Source organism: Typha angustifolia, chromosome 7 (genome assembly GCF_048772165.1).
Source record: "Typha angustifolia cultivar Huaian chromosome 7, ASM4877216v1, whole genome shotgun sequence".
In the NCBI taxonomy this organism is placed as follows: domain Eukaryota; kingdom Viridiplantae; phylum Streptophyta; class Magnoliopsida; order Poales; family Typhaceae; genus Typha; species Typha angustifolia.
Window position 1 is genome coordinate 7,321,265 of NC_133245.1, and position 22,745 is coordinate 7,344,009.

Below are 22,745 nucleotides of genomic sequence, written 5' to 3' on the forward strand. Positions count from 1 at the left end.
TCTCTCTCTCTACATCTCAAGAATACTTCAAACTCATCGAGCTCATATCTGGATAGCAAAAAAGAATATCACAACCACCACCACCACCACCACCTATCCTCTCTCTCTACATCATGGAACATCCACACAAAAAGAAATTGAGTGCGCACGTGCGCCCCTTTCATCTCTTCCCCCTCTCTTTTCTTCTTCACTAGTTCTCCTTTTCTTTTCTTTTTTTTCCTTCTTCCCGGCCATAGCTCACTCTCCCTATTTCTTCTTCCCACCACGTTAGAGCGCTGGTAGAATTGCCGACCTCGTGGATCGAAGCGTCGGAGCTCCCTTATTCTCAAGGTAAGTCAGATTTATAATTAGTTAATTAATTTTGAGTTTTCCCTCTAGTGTGCCCTCCTCTCGGTCTCGCCATGATCTAGCCGACCAGTAGCCTTGGCCTTGCTGTGCTGGTCTGGTGAATCTTCGCAAGGATGCCCTCATTGGCTTCCTTCAGTGCCATCGTGGCCGGAGCAGCCAAGCGATGGGTGTAGCCGAACCCGAGTTTGGAGTGTGGTTGGGCTGCATGCAACCAACCCAAGTCTGTGGTCGGTGGGGCTGTAGGCGGCCTAGCCCAAACTAGTAGTGGGTTGGGCTTTAGCATAACCCAAGTGTTTTTTTTCTAGATAATGTGAGGTTTGGGGCCAATTTTTTGGTGGGTTTATTTTTGGCTTTGTGTTGTCGAAGTAGAGTAGTTGCCCACTAATTATTTTTCTTTAAATTATTTAAGTCATTTTATGTATTTTTAGTGCTGGCAATCGTGAACCTTAATTAATTATTTTTAGCAGATAATAGTGTTCGCTATATTAATTATTATAAATTAATTTTAATGAATTAGACTATGACCTGGGAGTGCCGTTATAAATAACACATATTAGAAACTGACTCTAATTGGGATTTAGCATGGTCGAGTATATTTTGGTTAAATTAATTTCAGCAAATGAGTTAGTGATCTAGGTATATCTATATTATTTGCTCCCGCCGAAGAATTAATACAGATTACTATAAGAAAATTATATTAAATAGTTTATCTTATTTAATAAAGCGGATTAATTCAGTGTAGCCCATGTGATTTACCTAAGAGATAATAATTAGTGGAACGAGAATTCGAGATAAATTATTTTAAATTTAGTGTAGCCCATGTGATTTACGTGAGAGATAATAATTAGGCACATTACAACTATGCTAGCTCAACTTTATTAATAAATATAGAAATCCGTAGAGGGACCTACCCAAGCCTATAATGAACATTAGTAAAATTATTTGTGCTTATTATTTTTATTACTTTCCTTATCAAGATAGACTCCGTACCCTATGATGATGATCCCATGGCATAGTGGTAGCTAGTATCAAGAAAGTGGTTTAGGCAAGTGAAACTTCTATAATCTTGGAGTACTATAGAAAACAAAATAACTTATCTTATGACATCATCACATTCACAGCATACAAGTGCATCTTATTGTTATTTTTGCACGTCATGCATGTTAATTTTATTTTGTTGTTCAATAGGATTTCACATATCATAATTTTTATGCATATTTATTAGGCATGAATATGTGTGTTAGCATGTAGAACTGATAGGTTCTACGGTACCATACTGATAGGCTTTGATACCAATGATAGGCTATGGAACATTTCCTTCAAAATCTGGATTTATTGTAGGAAGCAGTCCGCGCAACCAAGAGGAAATATTCACCAAATATTCTCCCATAGTCATAATTTCCCTTCAAGATCTGTAATCGATCCGTAAATCCCTAATTTACAATTTTCATATTTACTCCCTTCATAGATTCGAACTGTAACAAGGATAAAATTATGATTTAGTGTGGATGATGATGGTGGTGATAGGTGGAGTGGATGTTAGGGTATGGACGGTAATGGAGATGAAGGTGAATGGTTGATGTTGTTTAAGTGATAAAGACGAAAGGGAAGAAATGGTCGAGATCCCAAAGAAGAGGTAAGACTTGACAGATGAGGGAGATTAGAAGTTAGGAGAGACCTTGCCAATAGTAGAGGTGGTAGGTTGGTGAAGAGGGAGGAGGGAGATTAGGGTAGAGAGAATAGAGAGAAGGTAGGAGGCAAGAGATCAATAATCTAATAGCATAATAAATTTAGCTGCCATCCATACATTTATAGAGGTTAGCTAACAAGCCCTAATAAAAATAATTAACCCTAATCCTAGTAGAATCCCGTCGATTGCGTTCGAACACATAAAAGGCGTTCTCTATATGTGTGAATGTGATGCAGACGTTCGAACTTGCTCGATCGCATTCAGATGCACATTTCACGTTCTTTGTATTTTGCAAACCTGATGTAGGCGTTCTGATACGATTCGAACTTCACCAACGTCGTCTCGAGCATGGATTCACTTTAGGAGTGTTTTTATTTCATGTTTTAGTGTTTAATTTCCATTAAAATAAGTTTTCTGTAAGTTGCGTTCGAACGCGGATGAAGTGAGTTCGAACGCAGTATGTGAATGGGGTTGTGAACGTGGGTGAAGAGAGTGCACTATGCATTCGAACGTGGTGCGTTCGAACGCACTGTGAACGTCTGCATCACGTTCGCAAATACCGAGAGGCGCGTTCGATCGTGCGTTCGAACATGGTGCGTTCAAACGCGGTCGGGCGAGTTCGAACGCGGTTGGCGAAAATTATATTTTTAGGGTTAATTTGAGTTGTTGGTTAGCCTATAAAAGGATGTGTAGGGCAACCAAAAAATTATTATTGATTATTGAATATTGAGATTGAGTTTTGCCTTGCCTCCTTCGTCTTCTTCGTTCCCGTTCTCTCAATCCCCGGCGACGCCACTTCTAACCTTCCTCGACCGGCCAATCACCCTAGTCCCTTAGGGGTGGCCCTCTCCTCCCCCTTCTTCCAAACTATCCAACACTTGCCCTAACCTTTCCATCACCCATAACTCTTCCACCACCACCTTTTCACCGGTGCCACCCCATTAACGCCGGTCCTCCACCAATCACCATTACCTAGGATCTCATGCCTCCATCCACGGATCCAAAACAGACCATCCTAATGTTCGTCCACTAAACGAATGATATCTCGAGATCCCCAACTCTGATTCGCCTGAAACTTGATTTATTGGAAAGATCTTTTCCGGGGCTACAACATATCAAAATTTCACATCGATCCGACATCGAAATATTTCGGGATCTTATTTCAACGTTCCATGCAAAATCTAGTCCAGATTAGGGGAATCGGAAGAGATCGATCTTTAGCCCCAAAGAGAGATCGTATCAAGCTGGTATCAGAGCTCCATAGCCTAAAGGGAAGATCGTATCAAGCTTGGTATCAGAGCTCCATAGCCTAAAGGGAAGATCGTATCAAGTTGGTATCAGAGCCACCGTTCCTTGGACAAGCGCTTCCTATGACGACCACCAGATCCATGGCTGCACGGCGAGATGATGAAGAAGAGATTCTCCCAATAGAGGAGAGAGAAACGGTTGTAGGGACTTCCACCCATGAAACCGCCCGATCTAATCGGAATACGAAAGAACCTAGCGTTCAAACTGTGTTGGGGTCTATTTCCGAGCAAATGGCCATCAATAATCAAATGATGATGGAGATGATGCGGGAACTACAGGCGACAAGGGAAGCAATGGCGAACGGGAAAGCACCATCGACCCCACGATGCGAGTCCACCCCCTTGAACCCACCGCCACCGGTTCAGCCTTTGCAACCACAAGAGCCACTGCTACCACCACCCTATGGGCAAAGGCAAGCAAGGATGGTTACACCAGGTCCAGTTGCAGGTGAACCCATCCGACGAGCAAACCACTATGGAGACCACCTTGGAGATCAAGATCCGTGGGCGGGTCAACATGATCCGAAACCACGACGAGTTAATCAAAACCGAAGGAGGGATCATCAACTCTTCATGGTGCATCCTCCCCCGGTTAGACAAGGACTTGGAGATGATCCGGAACGAGACAATGGCATCCGTGGACAAGTCATGCGTCTCGAATTCCCCAAGTTCAAAGGTGGAGATTCAATCGATTGGTTGTATAGGGCGGAGCAATTCTTTGCATACCAAGGTACGACGGAAGAATACAAGGTGACGCTTGCGAGCTTCCACCTTGAGGATGCGGCGCTTCATTGGTTTCGAGCAGCCAATGCCATTGAGGCTATCGAAACTTGGGCTGAATTTTGCGCCGATATCACACGGCGATTTGGAGCATCGGGGTATGAAGACTTTGATGCTCTCCTCTCAAAAACAGTGCAAAAGACTACGGTTGGGGCATACCAAGAAGAATTTGAGAGGATTAGTAGCCGATGTCATCCACCATGGACGGATCAGCAACTTCGCAGCACTTTCATCTCCAGGCTGCGGGGTGACATACAAGCCGATGTGAGGGCTTTAAGGCCTAGAACCTTAAAGGAGGCCTTCGAGGATGCAGTGCTTATGGAAGACAAACATAGGGCCATGAAGATACACCTGAAACAGAGTTAGACAAGCCAAGGAAGCCGCAATCAATCCCAACCAAACGTAACGGCAGGAAACATCACCGGAGTACCAAGAGTTGCTGCTACAATGGTACCTCCTCGAGCACCTTTGAAGCCATCCCAAGATGTGAAGTATGCACCTAGAGGTCCAGGACGAGCACTCACACCTACCCAAGTAGAAGAAAGAAGAGCCAAGGGCCTATGCTTCCGTTGTGATGAGAAGTTTATACCCGGGCATCGCTGCGCTAAACCGATGGGATCGGTGATGCTAATCGATGGATTGGAGGAAGCTGAGGATGAGTTTGCAGCTGAAAGTGCAGATGTGGTTAGACATCAAGGAGAAGAAGCTAAGGAGCAACTCGTGGAGGACATGATAGCTGAAATCTCCCTCCACGCCTATTCGGGGACAGCTGCGCCAAAGACCTTGCGGGTGAACGGTGTAGTCAAGAAAATCATAGTGAGAATCTTGATTGACACCGGGTTCACCCACAACTTCATTGACAAGAGGCTCCTTAGGAAGATTGGGCTCGAGTCGGAACCCACGGAAGGGTTCGATGTGACGATCGGAGATGGCACCACATTGCGAGCGGATTCTATTTGTGGAGGTGTGGAATTGAAGGTGCAAGGCCAAACTTTCACATTGGATCTTTATCCATTGGCCTTGCGAGGTGCCGACATCGTTTTGGGAACTCAATGGCTTCAAAACTTGGGGCCCGTAACATTTGATTTCTCAAGCCTCACTCTGACATTTCGGAGAAATGGTCGAAAAATGCTGCTGGATGGAAATCAACCGCGGCAGGGGCCGACATTGCAACCACTTGTGGGCTTTCCTTGTGCATGGGACCAGGCTCTACTATTGCAAATGGATGTCGCTGAACCTAACTCGAGTCATTGGGAGGACCTAATCCGGATCCACCAACTGCATATAACTCGACCTCCCGAGCATAATCGGATGCACCAGATTTCTATTGCTGAACTGACAGTGAGTCAAGTGGTTCGACCACCCGAGACCAAGTGGACTCAATGTAGATGGACCCGAATTCCACCTTGGGCTAGTAGGAGTACAAGTATCCAAGCTCGACTGAGAATGAACCCCTTTGAGGCGATAATGGTCGCACTCCTAGCGTTCATCCACTAAACGAACGATATCTTGAGATCCCCAACTCCGATTTGCCTAACACATGATTTGTTGGAAAACTCTTTTCCGGGGCTACAATATATCAAACTTTCACCTCTACAATATATCGGGATCTTATTTTAAAGTTTCGTGCAAGATCTAGTCCAGATCAGGGGAATCGGAAGAGATCGATCTTTAGCCCCAAATGAGAGATCGTATCAAGCTGGTATCAAAGCTCCATAGCCTAAAGGGAAGATCGTATCAAGCTTGGTATCAGAGCTCCATAGCCTAAAGGGAAGATCGTATCACGTTCACAAAGGCATTCGAATGCGCCCCCAACCGTGTTCGAACTTGACCTATAGAAAATTTATTTTAATAAAAATAAATAACTAATGCAATAAGAAAAGACTCTAACTAAGTGTATCAGCCCACCACGCTTTCCCCACCTTGTCCCCAAGGTGAAAAGTCGAGGAAACGCTCTAAAATATCAGTCTCCAACTCTCATGTTGCCTCATCAGATGGCTTGCCAAGCCATTCAACTAGAATCTCCATCTTTAATCTAGTACCATCTTGTCGTCGGCGCCTAGCAAGTACATGAACTAGCTCTATGATCTCTATCTCCTCCAATGGCTCCGGTAGAATTGATCCAATAACCTCATGATCTCCAATCTGCTCTCTCAGCAATGAAACACAGAAGATAGAGTGCACTCTCAATCCCTCCGGCAGCTTCAAACGATATGCAACCGGACCAATACACTATAACACCCAAAATGGACCAAAGTAACGATGTGCTAGCTTTTGGTTTCACATCGGACGCAAGGTCACCTATCGATACGGTTGCACCCTCACAAGCACCCAACTGTCGATGTTGAACTCCTTCTCCCTATGGCTGCGATCATAGACTTGCTTCATACGGTTATGAGCAAGTTTGAGATGGGCAAGCAACCTCCTCAATGTGGCGTCTCTATCCATCAATGCTAAATCTACCTCTGTTTGATCTGCAGATGCCACTAAATCATAAGCATGTAATGTCAGAGCCGTGCGTTCATACACCACCTCAAATAGAGTCATGCCAATGCTACTATAGTAGACGGTGTTGTAAGACCACTCTGCCCATGGTAAGAACTCTAACCATCATCTCAGCATCTCTCTAACAAAGCACCTCAAGTACTATTCAATGCCTCGATTGACCATCTCGGTTTGGCCGTCTGTCTGTGGATGGTAAGTCGAACTGAAGTTCAATCGAGTCCCCTGCAATTTGAAAAACTACATCCAAAAGTTACTCATAAATACACGATCATGATCTGAGACAATAATGCGTGGTATGCCATGTAATCGAGCAACATCTCTCACAAAAATTTCAGCCACTGACTTGGTTGAAAATGGATGTGACAATGCCGAAAAATGCGCATAATTGCTCAATCTGTCAACCACTACAAAAGTAATGGAATAACCACGTACAAACGGAAGACCCTCTATGAAATTCATAAAAATGTCCTCCCAAACATAGTCCGGTATAGGTAACGGCTATGATAATTCAGCTGGTTTCAATATGGTTGCCTTAGCCCTTTGATAGACTTCGCAAACAAGGACAAAACTCCTCACATCCCGCCTCAATCCTGGCCACGTGCAACTCTGAGATATCCTCCTATAAGTTTTCAAGACACCCTCATGACTAGCCTCTAGAGTTTGGTGGAAGTGCTCCAAAAATTTCTGCTGCAATCCATCATTTGCGGGCACTCGAATGCATCCGCAGTCCAGTAGCAAACCGCCTCGGTTCTCTAACTCTAGAAGGCGCTCTAGATCATCTATCACCTCCTGTAACAATCTAAAAATATTTGGATCAGATGTATATGCATACCTTAGCTCATCAAGAAAAGAAAATGTGGGAGAAGTATAGGCTGCAAGCTCGGCGCTATCGGGTTGGCGTGATAATGCATCCGCCACTCTATTTTTCGTTCCTTTCTTGTATTGAATTTCATAATCATACCCTAGTAATTTTGAGACCCATCTCTGCCCGCCGGAGTGTGTATACGCTATCCCATAAAGTATGGAAGGCTCCTTTGATCGATCTAAATAATGAATCGCCTATCAATCAAATAACGCCTCAACTTTGTCACCGCATGTAGAATTGCCAACATTTCTCTCTTGTAAGTTGATAATTGCTAAGATTTTTATAATAAAGTCTTACTAAGAAAGGTTATGGGACGTCCTCCTTACATTAGTATAGCTCCTATGTCAATTCCTGACACATTATATAACACAATGAACTCTTTGGTGAAGTTCGGTAGCGCTAAAACGGGTGTTATGGTCATCGCTATTTTCAATTTTTCAAAGGCTATAATGGCTTCATCTGTTCATATAAAAGAGTCATTCTTCAACAAAAAAGTGAGAGGAGCAGCGATCTTGCCATACCCAGTAATGAAGCGATGATAATATTATGTCAGCCCCAAAAATCCTCGCAATCCTATGGTGGTAGTAGGAATAGATCAAGCGGCCATACATGCAACTTTTTGAAGATCCGCCACTACACCTTGCGCTGAGATGATGTGGCCTAAATACTCCACTTGTGGTACTCCCCATAGGCACTTGGACTTCTTGATCTTCAGCTGGTTTTGCTTCAACGAATTCAGCATATCTTTCAAATGCTGCCAATGCTCCAATTCATTCCTACTATACACCAAAATATCGTCAAAGAATACCAAAACATACCTTCACAATAGAGGCCAAAATATATCATTCATAAGGCCTTGAAAAGTAGCCGGAGCATTCGTGAGACCAAAAGGCATCACTCGAAACTCGTAATGCCCGTCCGGAGTCCGAAATGCAGTCTTGTGCACATCTGCCGAGCGAACTCTAATTTAATGATATCCGACCCTCAAGTCAAGCTTGCTGAATATTGTCGCCCCTACAAGCTCATCCAGTAGCTCTTCTATAATCGGAATAGGATACCGATCCTTGACGGTAATAGCGTTTAGTGCCCGATAGTTGACACAAAAATGCCATGTCCTATCCTTTTTTCGCACCAATAGCACGGGCGATGAGTATGAGCCATGACTTAGTTGAATGAGGCCTTGCTCCAACATCTCGGCTACCATCTTAGAGATAACTTCTTTTCGTACATGTCGATACTGATATGGCCTCACATTTGCCGGTGCAGCCCTAGGCACAATCTCTATGCGATAGTCCGTCGTTATCCTCGGTGACAACTCTCTTGGTTCCTCAAACAGTCCAGCAAATTTGTCTAATAAATTAAACAACTCAATAGTAGTATCTGGACTCATTTGAGGCTCGTCTCCTATTTGTCCTAACTGAAGAAGGTAAGCCAAATCACTCGCACATGATAGCCCCACCATCAGCTACATTGTAGGAATCGATGGAGATTGAACACCATCAAGCCGCATATCTTTGTTTCTTTACTTAAATTTCATTCACATGCTTTGAAAATAAAAAATGACGGGTCCCAAACTTTGTAACCACTGCCAAGGACAATGTCCACTCATCACAGCACCAACGAATACAAGTTCACAATGATGTCGTGTCCTTGCACCCATATATCAACCCGGCGACACAAGCTCTCCGCCTTAAGCTTCATGCTGTCTACTATAGCAACGTCAAACCCCGTGGTCGATTCAACATCCAAGCCCAATCTCCTCACTAACCTCTCGTCTAGAAAGTTGTGTCTACTCCCGGAATCGATGAGGATATGCACACGATGCTTTCTAACGAGTCCGTCTACCTATAACGTCCTTGGCGTAGAAGTACCCGAATATGCATGCATCGATATTTCAGCTTGAATATCTTCCTCCGCGCCCTCCTCAACGGCCTCTTCATAAACCTCCTCTAAACACTCTCCATCACCAACAACCTCATTGTCCTCCTCGAGACCATCAATAAGCATCACACTCCCGATCAGTTTAGAACACCGATGACCGGGGATGAAATGTTTATCGCATCGAAAGCAAAGGCCCTTCGCTCTTTACTTCTCCACTTGGGCAGGTGTGAGAGTTCAAATGGGGGGTCTTGTGCCTCCTCTAACATTAGAGAAAGGTCCCAAAGGTGGTCGTAGTTTAGTACTAGCAGCCGCTGTCTTTGAACTTGCAAAATTTTCAGCCGGCGTTCTAGGTGCAAACTGCCCATCTCAGTTGCCTCGACTTGTTTTTGCTGCCATCTTGAGAGCCTTATGTTTTTGCTCCATCCTCACGGCCTTCTCAAAGGCTTCCTCAAGAGTGGTAGGACAAAGAGCACGAACATCCGTCTGTATCTCATCCCACAGCCCTGAAATGAATTTGCTCATTAATGTCGGTTTAGGCCAAGGTGGCTCACAACGACTACTAACTCTTTCAAATTCAGCTTGGTACTCTAATATGGTCATCCTCCGAACTATTTTGCTTAATGTGGCAGCAAAATCTTCATATGCCGCTGTCCCAAATCTGTGGGTAATCCTCCTACAAAAGTCAGCCCAACCGTAAATCCTCCACGAATAATCGATCTATACTAATGCAATGCCGTTACTTGGAGGTGAAAGCTTGCCATTTGAACTTTTGCGTCCTCCACTGTCCCTTGACAATCAAAGTATTATTCAACCTAAAACACCCAATTTGTTGGATCATTGCCTTGAAATTTTGGAAAGTCCAAGCATGCAGTTCTCCCCTGAATAGCATTGTCGGATTTGCGAAATATCCTTGGTTTAGGTTTGAACCTTTGTGCATGTTGATCTCCTTCTGTAAATCCTCGAGCATGTCCATCACCATCTCCGAAGGGATCAACCTCATCCTCAAAATGCCAATCCTCCTCATCGAAGAAGCGCACCGGTGTTGCACGCCTCTTAGATTCCACCGCCGCCAGTCTTGGGTTTTATAATGGAGGTGGGGGATGATGTATAGGCATAGGTAAAAGAGGATCATTGACACTAACATGTCATACCTAGACCTGTGGGGTATTGGTTCAGTGTGGTCCCACTACTAGTCCTTCTTGAGGCACCGATCAGTTCATAACATATTTTTTAAAGCATTATAATCGTTCTGCATTGCGTCAACTCTATGCTGCAATATTTGGAACATGCCCCTAAGAGTTTATCTGCCAAGCCCATATTCACACCCATGGACGTTGGTTGACTCGGTCCTACGTGGTTGCTATAAAGAAATCGACCTCACGGTTAGGATTATCGTGGGTTGAGTCTTTCCTTGTTGGTGTGCTCTCTATTAGTCTTCTAGTCGACGTCATCTTCTTTGTTTCAACCATTAATGGAGGTCTGAGGTTCGCCTGATTATGATACCAAATTGATGGGTTTTATGGTACCAAACTGATAGACTTTGATACCAATGATAGGCTACGGAACGTTTCCTTTAAAATCTAGATTTATTGTAGAAAACAGTCTGCGCAATCGAGGAAAAATATTTACTAAATATTCTTTTGTAGTCAGAAAATTACAAAATTAAGTGGAATCAATCCGTAACCCCTTGATCTACAATTTTCATATTTAGGCCCTTTGTAGATTCGAACTGCAATAGGGACAAAATTATGATTTAGTGTGGATGGTGGTGGTGGTGACTAGTGGAGTCGATGTTAGGGTTATGGAGAGTAATAGAGATGAAGGTAGATGGTTAATGTTGTTTAAGTGATAAAGACGAAGGGGAAGAAGTGATTGAGATCCCAAAAAAGAGGGATGACTCGATAGACGAGGGAGATTAGAAGTTAGGAGAGACCTTGCTAATGGTAGAGGTGGTAGGTTGGTGAAGAGGAAAGAGAGATTAGAATAGAGAGAATAGAGAGAATAGAGAGAAGATAGGAGGCAAAAAAATCAATAATCCAAGAGCATAGTGAATTTGGCTGCCATCCACACCTTTATAGAGGCTAGCCAATAAGCTCTAATAACAATAATTAACCCTAATCCTAGTGGAATCCCGCTGATCACGTTCGAATGCGCCTAATCACGTTCAAACGTGCCCAATCGTGTTCGAATGCACAAAATGCGTTCTCTGTATGTGCAAACATGATGTAGACGTTCAAATGCAGCGTTCGAACGCGTCTAATCGTATTCGAACGTGCATTTCGTGTTCTCTGTATTTTGCGAACCTGATGCAGGCATTCACAAAGGCATTCAAACGCGTCCCCAACTGCGTTCGAACACGACTTATAGAAAATTTATTTTAATAAAAATAAATAACTAATGCAATAAGAAAAGACCCTCACTAAGTGTATCAAGAACATGATAATAATGTGTTCTATTATGTCTTTTGTGCTGTATAATATCATGCCACTTGTGCACGTGCATGACCAAAAAGAGGTGAGTGTTGTATTTCGATAGTACCCGATATCTCCCAGTTAGGGTTAGGGGCAGGAGATACTATTATACTTATATATATTATGGCCCATGCTTGAGGTCTTAGTTTGTTGATCGTAGACAATCAGATAGCTGTTTTGCTAAGCGATGGGCAATTTATTGCCTATCAATAAGAGTCACACTAGTTAAGGTATTTAAGATAGAGAGAGAATGATAGGATGACGTAGATTTAGTGGTACCCAATAGCGCAGAGTGAGGGCATCCATGAGCGACGGCTCATGATTTTCGCACGATTGTGTAATGATGTATATATTGTAGATAAGAATATATTTTTTGTGACATTAAGCTATGAGTACTAATAGATAGGCAAGCATATTTTGACTAATACCCCTAAAATACTATATTCAACCAAAAATGTGCTTCCACACCCTTTCGTCCTCTAATTTTAGTATTTATTTTACTGACATGTCATTAAAAAGCTACTAAAAGTTTGTATCTGACAACCTTAAGTAACAAGTGCACATAAAAATATATATTTTGTGGCATTAAGCTATGGGTGTTCTTATAATAACATAGACACTAGCATTTGTTGCCTAATGTCACCAAAAGAATATGTTAGTAGCATTAGTAAGTAATGCAATTAAGAAGTGTCGCAAAATCATACTATTGCTGTAGTGATGATTTACCAATTGAAACCTATTGAAATTTGAATTGATGTTGTTCTGGAAGTAGCTTTCCAACAGATCTAAGGTCTCGAAGTTTGGCCAACTAGATATGGAGATATTATTGTCTAAATAGTGGCCGAAGGTCAGAGAGGGTAGACCTATGGGTTGAAGATCTTAAGTTGATTTGTGTATTCCATAGGTAGAGACACGAGACACGGATTCCTATACGTCGGATGGAGGTGGTGGATTGACAATAATGGGATGGTGCCAGAAGGGATGGTGGTGATGGAATGTTATGAAATGTAAAAATGGATAAGGCATCAGTCAAGGAAAGAGAGATTGGGGAGGGGTGAGCTAAGCTAGGGTGGTTGACTAGTCAACGGAGGTTAGAGATGACGAAGCCGTGGGTGGCTATTGTGGTGGGTAGAGAGAACGAAAAATGAGGAGAGGAAGAGAGCTAGGGGTGAAAGGATCTAATTTATTCAATAATCTAATTACATACGTGCCACGATATTATATAGGTGGCTTATTGTCAAGTCAATTTAGCTAATCCGTTCGAATTGGAGTCACAAAGTCACAAGCTAAAAAGCAAATGTTACTAAAGCAAGGACCGAAATAATGTTTGGAGCTCCTCCTAAGAAAAGATGAGAGAAAATATTGTTCTCTCATCTTGTTTAGATGCAAATGAGAGAAGAAAAATAATGGGTTTAAAGAGAGCCAAAAAAGACAAAATAATATGTTTACAATTATACCCTTCATCTAATATTTAATCTTTAAAAACAAGCTATAAAATCCATAAAATTACTCAAAATAAATAAAATTATGATAAAAGAATAAAAATAAAAGTAACATAGAGGAGCTATATAATCCACAAGTAATAATGTCCCAAACTATAATATCTAATATTTTATCATTCTCATTTAAATTTGTTAATAGAATCTAAAAAGATTTAGATAAATAGTAGAATAGAATAGGGGCAAATTTAGAATATTAAAATATAAAAAGAGTCCATAAACATGTTTATGTTTCTATCTTTCTCTCAATATTTGTAAAGAGAAAGAAAGTTAGAGATTTTTTTTTCTCCTGTTTCTCTCCAAAATTCAACCCGAATAAAAAGAAGAATATTTTGTCTCCTGATTTTTTTTTTTCCTTTCTACTCTTCTCTTCTCTTCTATTTTCTCCGTCCAAACTGGTGTTAATTAAGAGCCCAAAAATTGAGCCTCGTAACCATGTTTTCCAATGTAGTTCGAAAGTAGTCCTATTCCTTCAACCAGTTTAGAAATTAAGCTCATTTTGCAAAAACATTTCCCTCTTTGATGGCATAATTAGAAAGTGTTCAAAACTTTACAATCCTCAGTTACAGCTGTCTCTCTCATATCTCCACCTGGCAATTGTGCCGGTCCCTTCGTACGTCTTCCGTAACCGAAAAGGAAGTCCCAAAAATACGATCGACTAGCAAGGAACGAAAGGGAACTATAGAGGAAGCAGAGAGATCATGGCGGAGAAACACGAGACGAAAGTGGAGGTGTTCGAGCTCTCCAGAGGCAACATCAAGGTGAAAGTGAGCAACTGGGGCGCTACCATCACCTCCCTTCTCGTCCCCGATGCTCATGGTGAGTTATATCGGCACGGCCACCATCACCATCTCTCTTTTCCCTTCATCTCTAAATCTCTTCTAAAATTATTTATTTATTTGGTCAATTTCACTTGGTTTCAGGAAACGCCGCCGACGTCGTTCTGGGTTTCGACACAATGGAGCCATATATCGTAAGCTCTGCCCTCCACACGCAGACATTTGTATGTATAATTACTTGTACAGAAATTTAGTCACCGGAGTCAATTTTCCAAGTGGTTGTAAGTTTGCCCCTCTTTTCCCCTATTCTCTTTTAATTTACCACCGCTGCCACTGGTTCTGAGTATTAACAATTTTCATATGATTTCTACTGTCTTATATTACTCTATATTTTCATATTAATTTTCTATCATTTTTTTGAGTTTAGAATATTTACCCAAATTTATATTTTTATTTTATAATTTTATGCAATTAAAAGATAGCTCGAAACTAAAGTGGCTGCTGTTGATACGTACTATCTTTTATGACGTGAGAAAACAATCTCTATACTTAGAAGATAGAACCTTGCTCTTATCTGTCATTTGCCCGGTGGGTAGAGGTGAAAATGGATCAGATACAATCAAATAATGCTCAACCTATATCTGGACTAATATTTTTGTTTCAAATACAGATATTAGATAGATAATAAAATTTAAAATCATATTGTAACTAAATGGATACCGAAGAAGGTCGGATATGGATCGAATCTTAAACAGATACGAATACGAATCAGATCTTTCAACTCAAATGGCTTCCTCACAAACAAAACCTATTATCATCCCATTACTTTTATGGTCATCAGATAAGTATTACATGAGGACATCATATTATTTATGAAATTTATAATGGTGATAAATAAGTATAACCTACCCTTGAATTGTAGGGCATGCTTGTTTGAAAGTAACCACAAAATATAAATGTGAAAAGGGAAGTCTCAAAAGTGAAAACTGATTGAAATTTCTAGCTCATGCCTACATACTACTTATTATCCATCAATTGACTCATATTTAAAATCTAGTTAAAAGCTACTGTGATGAAGGAAAAAAGACATCTAATGAAGAGTTCAATTTATAAGAAACCATGAATTTGTTCAAAGGAGATGATACCTTGTAGACAGGTCCAAACCACCCTCTCTAAGTTTGTTATTGGTAGAGAAGTTCTTTATAGATTTTGCTATATGAGAGAAATCAAAGACCGAGAACTGTGAGTCCCTTTGCTAACTACACCAAATATTACATAAATTCAAAGAAAGCACCTCATGGTTACATTAGAATCATAGATATATAAGTATGCATCTCTGTATCTATAGGCCCTTGTTTGCTTTGAACTCATGAGGGTTCTCTGAACTTGGTCAAGGACCCCTAGCAAAGTTCAATTACTAAACATCTTTTTATCTTTTTTTTTTATCCCTAACCAAGTTCACTCCTGATAAATAAAATAGAAATTCTAATATAAATTCAAATTAATTTTAGTTTTACCATTGACATGATTTAATTCTAGTACTTTTGTCATTAAAATCAAAGGGCATTTTTGTCCATTAATTTTATATATCATTTATTTTCCTCTAAACTAATATTTTTCACTTTTTTGTATCACATTAAAATTAATAATTACATTTTAGTCTAGTTCGTAACCAAATACAATATTTTTTTAGCCTAATTCAAGGTACCTAAATCAAGACTAAAAAATTGGGTCAGCTAATAAAGTTTGAGGCTTAGCCTCAAACCAAATATAGCCCTAGGTAATTCGAGGTCAGGGGCACGATGACACCGGCATGCGACAGCCCCCCTAAATCACACATTTTGCCCATACTGTCACCCTTTTCTTGTCCTTCTATCACCGCCACCACCTCCTGTTGACACTCGAGAAGCTCTCAGCCATTGTCTCCCCTATTCCTCTGCCTCCTTCCTCACCATCTCCTCAACAAAAATCAAATGCATCTTCTTCCTTCTTGTTCTTAGTGATGAAGCCGATAGATGAAGAGAGGCTGAGTTTTGAGGGAGGGATGAAAATAACAAATTTTTTATGGAGGCCTTGACCACGTCCAATTTCAGAGTGGCCATTCAGGTAATGTGGATTAAGTGAAAAGGGGAAAATTCCGCCTTAATCTTCCCTAATTAGCTTTGAACAATTGTCCTCTTCATTAACATGTAACCAACCCCTCTCTCATCCTCTCCCTATTCCCTCCCCCACCCATCTGCTATCTTTCTTTCATAATAAATATCTTGATTGTGATTCGGCTTCACCCGTGGTCATCCTCAACTACAAGAGGAGCATCCACAGCAAATCCAAAATGTCGTCTGGCTCTTCATAGAACTGGCCAAAGACTTAGCCCATGTTATTATATCTCATGTCTACCACGAATAAAATACTGCGACAGACTATGCTGCTAATCATAGCAGGCACACTGAACAGAGACTTGGCTGTCAACCATAGAGGACATACTGAACAGTGTTTTTTTTTGTTTTTGTTTTTGTTAAAGATGGTGACTCCATCCCTTGTAATTTATTTACACGTCATCTTTCTGGACTCCTATGGAGTTTGTAATTCCATTATTGTAATTAGCTGATTCATTAACTCACTTGAATTCAGAAAAAGAAAGGCAGTGGCCCTTCTCTCAGAAAAGAAAGAAAAAGAAAAGAAAAAAAAAACAGAGACAAACTAAACTAACAAAGAAATGAAGAGGAAAGAAAGGTTTGCATCAAATAATATTAATATTTCTATGAATAGAGAGTCATAATATAAAGTTGGCATCAAATAATTTTACGGAGAAAAGATTTATTTTGTATGCTCTCATGGTGGCAAAAGAAGAACATTTATATCTCCATATCTATACACACATGCAAGTGCACCTGCACACACCCTCCGGCATGCACATGCGCACACACGCATATAGACTTGATGTAATTTTCTTTTATTACAGCTTGACACTAACAGTTAATTATATTTTCTTCAGAAAGGTGTTGCACCTTATTTTGGCTGCATTGTAGGCCGAGTGGCAAATAGAATTAAGGACGGGAGGTTTAGTCTAAATGGAGTAGAGTACACCTTGCCTCTCAACAGGCCACCTAACAGTCTTCACGGTAAGATATGTAACAGATTTTATTTTCATTCTCAGAGTGATAAGAAATTAGTCATTCTCTGCAAGTTTCTCAATTAATTACTGGTTAATTAAGAAAAAATTTCACCGATAACAAATAAATATTTGCCATGTCAGTTGGTATTGCAAGATACTAACTGATATATTTACTAAGAATGGTGGTGCATAGTTTTGTATTCGTAGTTGGTTAACTTGTATAGCCTGTGCACAATAGGTGGGAATATATGTCTTGCAAATTGAAAATCTTTTCTCATTTACTGTACCTTGAAACCCATGTATCATGTTTTCCAAAAACAACAAAAATATCAGAACATCAGCCTCTGGCCACAATGATGTTTGCCTTTAATAAACTATGAATATTTTCATCTGGTAATGAACTCATGTTTTGGAGAATTGTCATGGAAAAATACATTTCATTGTCCTAGTAGATGCTGTGTGTTCTCTCTATTTCCTTTCAAATGTATGACAAAGAGAAATCTGGTGCAAATTCTGTAGATTTTCTGAAGGCGAAATTGTTCTCTTATTCACAATAGAATTAAAGATTATTATATAGAGTAGATTCAATTGTATCATGCTGTTTGTGACATCAAAATATTCCAAAACATGGCATATTGTTCCCTTTATTCTCCATTGAAAGCTAATGCTTTTGTTTATGCAGTAATCATTAGCAGCAAGCCAACCGTCAGATTCTCCATGTCATTTCATTTCCTACGCTGCTGTTTATGTGTTTAATTAATGTGAAATTTGTATTCACAAGTATTTAAGCTATAAAATAATTCTACATCCGGTTAATTTCATTTTGTCATTACTTGATATTATTGCATTGATCTCTTCAGGTGGATTTAAGGGTTTTGACAAAGTGTTATGGGAGGTTTCAGAATATAATAATGGTGAAATACCATCAATTACTTTCATGCATCATAGCAGAGATGGGGAGGAAGGTAACACCAATTTCTTTTCTTTCTTTTTTAACAAAGAAAAGATATTTAGTAAATCACTGGTCAATGGGGAATATACTTTTGACTTGTGTTGCCCTTGTATATGTTGCAGGTTATCCTGGAGATGTCAGTGTTACTGCAACTTACTCTCTTCCTTCAGACATGACACTGAAGCTAGACATGGAAGCAGTGGCCGAGAGTAAGGCTACTCCAATTTCCTTGGCTCAGCACACCTACTGGAACTTAGCTGGTCACAACTCTGGAAATGTCCTGGACCACTCGATCCAAATATGGGGATGTCGCATAACCCCTGTGGACGCATATACAGTTCCAACCGGTGAAATAATGCCAGTTAAAGGTACGCCGTTTGATTTCACAACTGAAAGAAAAATAGGAAGCAGAATTCATGAAATCCCTGGAGGGTATGATCACAACTACGTGCTGGACTGTGGAGAAGAGAAGTTTGGCTTGAGACGAGCGGCGAAGCTGAGAAATCCTTCAAGCTCAAGGGTTCTAAACCTATGGACTGATGCACCTGGTCTCCAGTTTTACACAGGAAACTATGTTAGCGGTGTTTTGGGTAAAGGTGGCGCTGTATATGGAAAGCATGCAGGAGTGTGCTTAGAGACTCAGGGATTTCCTAATGCCATAAATCAGCCTAACTTTCCATCTGTCGTAGTTCAGCCTGGTGAGAGGTACAAGCACATGATGCTTTTTGATTTCTCACTGGAGTGATGCCATAGTAGGATCCATGAAAATCTTTTCTTGATGTTGAACTGCTTGAGCACTAATAAAATATTAATAAGCTGGGGGGGACTAAATTATACATTGTTAGTGAAGTTCATCAATTTTAGGTACTGATTATTTTTCTTCTTTCTTTTCTTGAATCCTCTGCTTTGGCCTACATATTGGGATGTTTACAGTTCTTGTGCTCTCTTAGCATGAGAAACTATTTCTTCTTCGGAATATCTACTCCCCAGTTATAGCAGCATTAACCTTTTCTTTGTATAATTTAGTTTAAGATCCTAGTGTTCAGTGGTGCATGATTACTTGTTTCCTGATTCTGGTGTCCAATTCAAAGACTTGAGGGTCCATGTTGATTGATACTGACGCCATGTATCTGAATTGGTTTTACTGATGCTTATGTGAAGAAGCAAGTTTGTGGGATAAACTCAATCTTTTGTTTTCAAACATGCAATTTGCAACTATCAATTTACGTGCAGACAATGATCATTATTTGCATGTATATCCCTAAATGGTCGCATGCTACAGTCCCAATCCCGGATAAGAGGAGGATTAATTATGTAGCTTGACAGCTAGTGCAAAAACTTTTATCAAGAAATTTTAAGTTAGTCGAGCAGTAGAGACTTAGGGAAAACTATGGAGTTAATAGATGTGTTTAGAAGAAGAGTCCAGGTAATTTGTTTACAAGAAACTGAATGGATGGGAAAAATGTTCAATTGTGACGAACCTAAAGGACGTGCAACAACGTCCGACAGGCAAATAATGTAAAATCTAGGATAATTGCAATAAAACTTATATTTAGACGAGAGCTAACAGCATTACGAGTCTTACACTGTTAAGCTTAAGACTAGACGATGCAATTTTGGGAAGATTTGGGCGAAAATTATGCAACGAATACCGATTTACCGAATTATGAAAAATTTTATATACGCTGACACATTTTTACTGGCTCTAAATGAACGTGCTGTATAGACCATATATCAAGAATCATAATTATAATACTACCCTTCAAAGGTACATGCTTATTAGCATGTATTGGTGTGGTTAGAACTCAAGATTACCATGGGAGACATCGGGTTTGTTGGAATAAACCTATTTATCTTAGTTTAGTCAATTTTTATTTTCGAATCACCAGCTGTCTTAGTAGAGCTTCAAACTTAGGTACCTCCTAAATATGAACTTAATCGTTAATTTGGTATGGTCAAAATGATTGATGTAATGGGAATCCGAGTTCAAGTCTGTTTAGTTTAGTCTTTGTATATATATATATATATGTAAAGAACAACCTAATCTATAGTATCAAAGAATATTTAGCTTGTCTCTCTCCCTAACTCTTCCCTCTATCTCTCGGTCATTTCTGCCCTCCTCATGTTCTCAAGCTAAGGCCAATGCCACCTCCTCCCTCGACCAATGATTCCCATAGGACTGGCTCACTCCTCCCTCCTCTTCCCTTTTGAAGCTATCATTATCCTTTCTCCCAACACCATTAATTCTCCATCTTTGCCATCTAGATCTCATCATCTCTATCATTGTCATCACCAAACTGCCCACTACCATCATTGTGATACACCCCAAGATCTGTCTTCATCATCTAGTATTAGAGCTGGTTCCTCAGACACATGCCTACAACCAAATCTATGACGGCTCGACAATAGGGAGAGATTCTATGGTTGTGGAACTCAATTTAGAACCAAAGATGAGGCCTTCGTCACCATCGGCCTCACCAATGTGAAAGGCTAAACCTCAGCATACTATTCAACAAACTTTAAGAGAAATGGCAGGCTGAACCTCAGCATACCATTCAACTAAAGGTGGTGGTGAATGGCCATAAAGTAGGGTAGCTTCTGGAGGTGATGGTGGCTATAGGTTGAAGGTAGAATTAGGGTTTGAAACTTAGATATATTCCTAGAAAAATAAATGGTTATGATTAAGTTACTTCTACTCCTAGATTATTTTATTCTTACTCCTAAAATAAACTCAAGTTTAAAATAATTTCTCAATGATTAGATGCTTGGATTTTTGAATGAATAAACAAAGAAGTCCAACCCTCTATATATAGAGGTCGAGTATAATGAGTCATACTTGGACTTAGCTCTAAAGATTTATACGACTTAAACTAGGACTTGCCTTAGAAACTTATATGACTTAATTGAATTTGCCTTAATGAGGGGTGGGGGGTGGGTGGGGGAGGGGAGTTGGAGGGCTACTAGTAGGACCTCTTCTAAGGCTTGGATTGAGTCATTGATGGCGATTTGAATCTCCTTCAAATTCACCTTCAATTTAGTGGAAATTTTTTTAAATATCGTCTTCGCCCACGCTGGTGGCTCATCATTGACAGTTGTCGGTGGTGCCGAGGAAACCTCTACAGGGATGGAGATGAGTTTTTGGTCCTCCATGGCCATGATCTCTCCTAGGTTAACTTTGGATCATGTTTTCACCATCGTCTGAGGAACGTTGGCTTTGATACCAATTTGATACAAACCGGCTTTACGCAATTCAAATCAATTTTTGGACAGAAATTTGTATGAAACTTTTTAAGAGAGTTTTTTTGGTAGATCTAGTCATTAGATTGATATGAAATTTTGATAGGTTATATCCTTAGAAAAGATATTTTTAATGAATCTAATTGCCCAAAGATCTGATGGCTAGATTAGAAGATATTTCAGAAAAGTGGATGAAGGTCGGAGGGTCAGCTCTGATACTAAGATACAAAGCAGATCTGGTTTCATATAAATCAAAGGTCAGGACGAAAAGATATAAATAAAATTATGGATCAAGATCAGAACGAGGCAAAATGGTAAATATTTGATATTACAATAGTGTTGGAGTGGGGGCGAACGGCCAAGGATGGTGATGGATAGCCATAAGATAGGGCGGTTGCTAGAGGTGATGGTGTGATACGAACTAACTTGTGGTCGATCCAAATCATAGATAGTTTTGCACAATTGAGGGAGAATATTCACCAAATATTCTCTTGATGTCAGAAAATTATGAAACTAATTGTAACTTCAAAATATAGGTTTTTTTTTATATTCAAACATTTGCCAGATAAGGATGATATCTCGGTCTTCTCTAGACGGAATGTCGATGTTGGTGTTGGTGGCGGGTGTGGTAGTGATTGCGGTTTAGAAGTGGAGATGGCTGGAGTGGTTAGGTAGATTGATACTATAGGAGAGAAGATAGGGGAGAAGTAGGCCTTCCTTAAGGGACTAGGGGGATCGGTAGATGAAGGAGATTAGAAGCAAGATGATACCATTCTAACAGGAGAGGCGGTGTTGGTTGGTAAAGAAAGAGAAGGGAGATGTTGAGGCCAGCGACCAAGTTAAGAGAGGAGATACTAGGGATGCAAAAGCAAAAGTTAATTAATCTTTATTTCATGCATACCTAATATATAAGCCATAAGACCCTATTTATAGAAAATAAAACATTAAGAGTCCTAAACAAACTTAACTAAACCAGCCCTCCTTATCCTTTTCAGATTAGCCCTTTATTTCGCCATAGGTAGATTTTGAATCTCGAGAAACCTTAAATATGAAAGTTATAAATTAGGACGTCGTCGATCTTATCCAAGTGGTTTCATAATATTCCGAGACCTTAAGAATATCTTCTAAACATTTTTCCAAAATTGCATAGAGCTTGATTTAGCTAATTAAATAAAGTTCTTCATACTAAGACTCCAATTAAACTATAAAAGCAGATAAGATAAAAAAAACTCAATCCACCATGTTTCTAACCACTTTGTCCTCAAGGTGTCCATGGTAGTTTCCAAGCCTTATGTAGTTGCTTCATCATTGTGCAT

At 40.2% G+C, this 22,745-nt stretch overlaps 1 protein-coding gene across 1 annotated transcript; it reads left to right on the forward strand.

The window, feature by feature from the left end:
- The first annotated feature begins 13,941 nt into the window (after nucleotides 1-13,941).
- LOC140762043 (uncharacterized) lies at nucleotides 13,942-19,028 on the forward strand. The gene is made up of 5 exons (XM_073099647.1): nucleotides 13,942-14,165; nucleotides 14,270-14,319; nucleotides 17,121-17,247; nucleotides 18,101-18,205; nucleotides 18,315-19,028. Exons 1-5 carry the CDS (start codon nucleotides 14,048-14,050, stop codon nucleotides 18,935-18,937), a joined length of 1,023 nt encoding a protein of 340 aa, XP_072955748.1. The 5' UTR covers nucleotides 13,942-14,047; the 3' UTR covers nucleotides 18,938-19,028.
- The last annotated feature ends 3,717 nt before the right edge of the window (nucleotides 19,029-22,745 follow it).